This window comes from Ruditapes philippinarum, unplaced genomic scaffold (assembly GCF_026571515.1).
Source record: "Ruditapes philippinarum isolate M1 unplaced genomic scaffold, ASM2657151v2 ctg10900_1_1_1_1, whole genome shotgun sequence".
Lineage (NCBI taxonomy): Eukaryota > Metazoa > Mollusca > Bivalvia > Venerida > Veneridae > Ruditapes > Ruditapes philippinarum.
Window position 1 is genome coordinate 830 of NW_026863082.1, and position 7353 is coordinate 8182.

A 7353-nucleotide genomic window follows, 5' to 3' on the forward strand; every position below is an offset into this window, starting at 1 on the left:
TATTTGCTTATATTTTTCAATAAAATGTATAAACAAAGGGGAGATAATTTGCCATTTTTCTACTTTCGTTTTCGGTACACACACAGGTGCTAGTTGCATTGATTTGACCTAAAAATGTGTTTGACCTTGTTATATTTATACAATAAAATATCAATATATAAAAAAAAAAAAAAAAAAAAATTTTTTCACTGTTATATTATTATTGACAAGGTATGCAACATTCAGGTACGAAAATTATGGGTACGCCGGTTATCTGTGTTAAAATTTTTCACCGGGCGGTAATATCGTCGGATTTTTGCATGGAATCAATGCACAATATATTTTTCTATTATCAATTTTCAATTTACTATTTACAGATCCCCAATTAACCGCTAGTTAATGTTATAAAGCCCGAAAGTAAGAAATCACCCAGGTCCGAAAGATGAGACCGTCATGACATGTACATTGTAAGCTGGTATTTACGCTTGAAATACATCAACAAAGAGATCAAGCGGGTCGAACACACATGCAAACAACTGGATTTTACATACTTTTAAATGGTTTTATCCTCCACGAGTCGAACTTAGTCCTATGAGCCTGTATTTAAAGAAATATCCTACATGTAGACGATATTTTTAGAAGGTAATTCCCACCGGAAGTATTCTCCGGCTTCCGTTTCACATACATTGACAAAGAGCGGAACAGGGAACCAAGGGTAGCAAGACACTTCACCCTCCAGACACTTCACCCCTCAAATTTTGAAGACACTTCACCCCTCAAGACACTTCACCCCCCAAAATCAGTAAGACACGTCACCCCTCATCCAATTTTTTCTAAAATAAGCCTTAAAAATGCTTTTATATCATGTGTTTATTTTAATTATTTTAAGTATCATTTTATTCATGATTTTTTAATTAAAGGACAATTTACAGACATTTCTAAGAGTAAATATTTGTTTAGTAAATAATTCAGAAACAAATAACACATGTTATTACACATGTAATAATATCTTTAAAACATTTACATATAACATGCAATAAAACAGCATTTTACTGGTTCTAAAACCACATTTTATAAATGTCCATAAATTCACCCACTTTCTCCAAGAACTCCTCAGTCCTTGACCTTAATTCATGATCATCGTATTGCTCACTGTTATACAAAGCACATCCATTATAAGTGTTTATTGCATGTCACCTTGCTTATTCAACTTGTTGATTGGTTGTTTATTTAACAGTTATCTCATAATTGATTAGATTATAAATTGGATTAAAAAGGTATAATTGTATGAAAATGAAATAGATGAATAAATAAATAATAGTGTATGTAAAATAAATAATATTGTTTGAAAATAACTAAAATAATATGAATATAAAAGAATATAAATGAATTAATTAATTATTTATTTATCCATTAATGTAATAAATAAAAAAGAACAATTTGTATTTCCTTATATACTTAAAAAATGTTGCTAACAAATTATTAAGTAAACTTACAGGTATCACATGCTTTGTGTTGCCAGTTCAGTTTGTATTCAGTTTGTGTTCAATACATATCAAAGGAAAATTCACGAAAAGGTTCACACACTTCAATAGAAGGAATATGCTACAATTAGTTATATCACTTTCACTTAAATTGAAATAAGTATAAAATATATAAAGATAAAATAAAAAATAAAGAACTTACTTACTAATAACTTTGTGATATGAGCCTTTTTTGGGGCAAAAACAACAATATACATTTGTATATATATCCATTGTCTTTGGTCAATTACATGATAAAATCCATTGACAAAGAGCGGACACCGATTTTCAACAAGTAGGTCCATGGGGTAAAAAATATATTTAAAAATTCGACCTTTCCTGATTTAGTCAATATTTGTTTTAAGACATTCATATACCACCCTATGACAATATCTGAAAGTTTTGTATACAACACTCTCGCAGTTTTCGTGTAATGATCTCTCAAACATAGGTGGCTGAAGACTTAATTTATTACGTATAAACCTCCGTTATTAGAGCCCTATGATGTATAATGTACACTTATTTGATATAATATTTTTGAAAACTTTGCTAAACTTAACATTATCATAAACGTTTAATATAGCAATATTTATTTTTTTAAGTACTAAACGAACTGACCAAGACCGAAGAATAAATTTCTAATAATATGTTTGCATTAGAAAAAGGTTGCAACATAAATAAATAAAATCATATATATGCTTCAAATTCTTTTTTCAGACCGTATATTCTAGTTGAAGTCATCGCATATAAACACAAATGCAACTTTTTAATTCGATGTAGAAAACAAAATAACCAACTTTTCGCAAAGTCCACATATATCTAACATACGTGGCCAATCCTTAATAATTCACCAAAAAAATAACGAAGGTTTTGATTAATAAAAATACAAAAATGTTTTAAATCTGATCGAAGATCTATTTAATTTTCAACACAAGAATGAACAGATACAGAAATGATTTATACAAAAATTTATATTATGAATATTTGTTCATAGCATTGTCTATAGTATTTCATAAATTCACTGATTGAATAGTAGCCATTCATGAAAACAAACATTAAAAGTCAGAATAGTGAACCGATATAGTCTAACAAAGTGTTTCTTAGATTATTTCCTTTTCATTTAAAACCATTAAACACAATCTAATAATCTAGATATGCAATAGGATCGCCTCATCAAGACAACGATTAAACACTTATGGTAACGAAGGTTTCCCTAGAATCAGAAAATAACATAATACATCATTTAAGTCACATGGATAAGTTTCCGGTAGTTCTAATAGTCATCGCCAATCACGTTTAAACATATTTGTGCGACATGGCTACAAAATATATCATGATATGTCAAACTACATGACAAATTTAACACAAACAGTCTTGTTGATAACGAAGGTTTAGTGGCATCACTACTTTTCATTATATAATGCATAAAGACTCAAAATACGATCTCTATCATATTCACTAATTTTGAACATTCTTTTTGATTTTCCTGTAGCTTCTGGGGCATCTACTTTTGTTAATATTTCACAAGGTTTCTGCCAAACAATGTCCTCATTTCTAGGCCATTGAAAGAACTGCTTCTTGGTTTCCATAAATTTAACTTCATACTCTTCTTCATCTTTATCAACTATCACGCCAATAAACCACTTATTTTCATATACAGAAGCAACATAATCATCTATTTCATATTTCATTTCCACCATATCTTGTGTACATTTTTCTACTTCTACATTTCTAGCTTCATCATGTCTGTTATTTTCGGCATTTGCATCTTCATTATTTTTCTCCTCTTGAGCACAAACTGTATTTCCACTGTTATTATTGACCGCTATTTGGGTCCTAGTGAATTCATCATCCCAAGCATCACAAGAGCCACCTACTAAACAATCTGTACAGTAACAACTAACCTCCCTGACTTTGATTCGAGACTCTCCTTGGCCAATCACTGCATGAATCCTCATAGTCCCTTTGACAGGTTTGACTGGATTACTCTGAATTCGTATTTCCGTTTCTCTGCACTTTTCAGAAGAAACAAATCTAAATTGGACATTTTTCATACTTGAGTTGATAGCCCATTTGTAGAAATCAGTGGCGTCTTGGATAATAGCTTTGCCACTTCTCATAGCTTCGTCGGCTAGTCTCTTGCAAGACCCACCTAAACCATCGCACGGCCCTTTGCCGTGGCCGGCTTCAAAATAGTTCCATCTAGCCTTGGTACCATACCGCTGTTCATGGTAAGATAAAAGATCAAATATATGTTTGTTGCGGTACTGACTGGTTGGTGAATCACTCCAATAGTGTATTGTTGTAATATTGGCATCTATTTCTTTAAGAATGGGTTGCAACTCATCGATAAAAGTTACTACAGTTGACGCTTTGTGTCCCATCTCATCGGACACGATAATTATGCTTTGATGTTGAAGTGTATCATCTTGGCCTCGAAAATATGCAACAACTGGGTGGAAGGTAACACTTGTTTGATTGAAGTATGCACTCTGGATTTCTTCTAGAGATCTACAACTATAATTTTCTGCGAAGTCCAGCTGCAACAGTATCTCATGTTTTGGCAAATTCTGCTTAAGCCTCTTTATCTCTTCATACTGTTTTGCAACCCTTTTCACGTGAGATTCGAAATCTTTCATTTGTTGTTCTAGTTTGACCAAAAACTGCTCTCTGTTGACTTTTGATTCGGTTACTCTGGTTACCATCTTTTTCCTGCCTTTCTCTTCTATTTCAATTCTGTTCCACTGACTCCATACAATTGACGCAGGCAACGATTTATCAAGGTCATCTTTAGTTGGAAAATTTTCAATTGCTCTTTCTGGGTTTGCTGATACATCTATACCCTCCTTTCTTAGCAGCTTTACCGACAAAGCAGCATTCTGGTGTTTCGTACATAAGCATGAACTGCGGCTTGAAAATGAGGTTAACAAAATATAATTGGGTCTGCATCGACTAAATGAAGTGAAAGATATATCAACATCAGGATTTTCTGATTGAAACTTTTTGTACAAATTTGATAGGTAATCAGAAAGAATATATAATTGTTTCTTTTCACCACTTTCACTTTTCTTCACATCTTTCTTTCCCGGTTGAAGCTTACTATTGTCTTCTCTTTTAAAAAACTCTATTACTCTCTCCTGATATCTCCCGAGTGTGCTCTTTCTCGATGATCTTGCTACTTGGTGGAGCTTACTTTCGCTTTTTCCAAGTCTATGTCGACAGAGGCCAGTCTTTAATGACAGTAATTTGATGCATTTATATTTCTTGGCTATCTTTCCGGAGATGACTCTATGTACAGCTTTCATAGTTCCTTTCGGCGTTTGTTCTTTTGTACGTTTGACCTCGCTGACAATGACATTTCCAAGCAACAGTGACTTTCTAATTTTTTGCTTCTGACTGTTAGATAAGTTTGCCATCTGCATTTCTTGTTCTGTCTGCTTTCGTGGTGTTAATTCTTGACTTAGATGTTGATTTTTACTTTTATTCTTCATCCGCTGCAATGATCTTTGAGTAGATTTGTATCTTTTCAGAAGCTTGGATCTTTCTTGTTCAAGAAGTCTAATGCGAGAGGTGGCCTCTGACAATTCTCGTTTCCACCTAATAAGTGCACCCTTTCTCCTGTTGTTTTGAAATGGGATTCGTACTCTCAGACGACCTCTTTCTGAACTGTCATTTGGAGCACTATCATACCCACTTGTGTCTTGTTCTTGTGGTGCAACCTGCCGTTGTCGCTCTTCACGCTTGCGTTGGTAAAACCTTCTTAATTTAGCTCTATTTTGCTCGTTTCTTCTTTTCTTGTCTCTGTCTGAGAGCTCAGATGAAGGTACATAGTTACGGCGCATTCTCTCACGTTCCCGCCTCAGGTATTCTTCATTGTTTTCCTCTTTAAGGCTGGCGATAGGCCCTTTGGATTTCTGCTTTACTCTTTCCCATATTAAGATATTTACCTGCAAAGAAATTAAAACCTTCGTTATGTTCGTGAAACATTCGTTATCATAACATAATATGATAAGGGACACTAAGGCTTTATTTATGTACAACAAAAGATCACTTACAATATAATTCTTTGCAATAACATCGGAAATTGTAAATAAAGTAAACGGATATGATTGAAATTAATAAAATTATCAGTTGAGCAAGATGAATACCTAGATTCTAAACATGTTCTATAATGTTTTATTCTAAAATATATTGCAGAGCAATTTAAAAAGGCTGTTATAATGTCCGTTTGATATGTCTATTATAAATGTTTTAGAAACTTATGTTTGATGTATATACACAAAGTATAACTTGATTTTTTATCACAAGAAATAAAATAAAACCTTCGTTATCATGCGATAACGAAGGTTTGAAAGATTTCAACACGAGTTTTATACCAAAGGGAGACAAATCATCATCATCTTCATTCATAAACTAAATAATCATGATATTGCGCTAATAATTACAAAATTAAATATATTTCAAAACGACCATTTCACAAAATAATTCTTTTGAAAACTAAGGTAAAAATACTTACAATTCTAGAAGAAAATTCCAGTAATATTTTCGGTGGTTTTCAGTGATTTCAGTTACCGGTAAGTAGACACTCCGATATGACGTCACTGGAAATGATGTCACAGTAATTTTATGCAAATTCCGCGGCAAATTTGAATTATGATAACGAAAGTTTAAATTACGAAGGTTTAAACTCAATTTATGATCCGGATTAGTTTAATGTATAACAATGTTTTAAACATTGTCTTCGCTCTTACTACACCAAGGTGACATATTGGTTGATATGAGAAGGTGTCAGGATATATCTTTAGGATACGTTACTATTTTTTAAGATCACGAAAGTTTTACGTTATTACTTTTGAAGAAATGCTAATTATTTACGATGACCAGTGTTTGCCATTTAAGTGCAAAACATACCTGCTTGTGGTCCTGTCGTGTACACTAGTCTCTAATAGCTTTATTACTATGTTGTGTTCCTCGATAATCAAAATATTTATAATTTGAAAGACTATATAAATTGGCAACAACGAAGGTTTTTTTAATTAGATAATTTCAGCGACACAATAAACTACTAAAATTTTCTGACTAAAACTTGTACTGGTCATTGTTATTCCCTTTGTATAATTAAAAGCAAGCATTTAGGCTGTTTAAGTAACAAAAAAAGCAGATTTTGGTAAGCTTCTTTTCGAAAGAAATGATGTACAAAATAAAATTCAGTGCAGGCGACAATAACGAAGGTTTAAAATTCGATAAAGGTTTCGCAAATTTGAACTCTCCAGTGGATAATGGAAGAGCCTAATTTTTAACAGTGAATAATATGGTAATACAACTTGCTGCAGGGACAAATTTTTTCACTGTTTAGTAAGCAGCTTATATATAAAGCAACGTGACATGGTGTGGACCTACTTATTGAAAATCACCGGGAACAGGGAACCAAGCACGTGTGGGTACACACACATTTTAATAATCATACCCCATACAATAGGACTAGCTGTTGCAATTATTAATCAATATTATAAATTCATTTAAGGAAGAGCTTAATAAAAGTCTAATTAATGTGTGTTGATATTTAAGATTATTAGCCTCACGCGGAAATTCCCCAAAATCCAACTTTCGTTTTCAATTGATAAAACATTGGTAATTTACCTAAGCTAGTTAATTGTTTTTGACTTGTTATGTTAACATTTCATTTAAGTAAAAAATAATTTACTTATTAGTCACAAACGTTTCAAGATACTTACCGCAATTTCTTCAAATTTTGAGAAAATATTATCCGGGGCTATTTTCCGCCATATTGATTTACTCCAATTTTACAGCGCATGCGTATTGTAAACGAACACTACTAAATTATCGAAAG

The 7353-nt window shown here is 32.4% G+C and overlaps 1 protein-coding gene across 1 annotated transcript; it reads right to left on the reverse strand.

Moving 5' to 3' along the window:
* Positions 1 to 1786: 1786 nt before the first annotated feature.
* Positions 1787 to 6917, reverse strand: LOC132721079 (uncharacterized). The gene has a single exon (XM_060705328.1). The coding sequence runs from the start codon at positions 5342 to 5344 to the stop codon at positions 2906 to 2908; it is 2439 nt and encodes an 812-aa protein (XP_060561311.1). The 5' UTR covers positions 5345 to 6917; the 3' UTR covers positions 1787 to 2905.
* Positions 6918 to 7353: the final 436 nt, after the last annotated feature.

Coding starts and splice junctions, on each gene's coding strand:
- LOC132721079 (XM_060705328.1), bottom strand. CDS start 5,344: ATGCGCCGTAACTATGTACCTTCATCTGAGCTCTCAGACAGAGACAAG.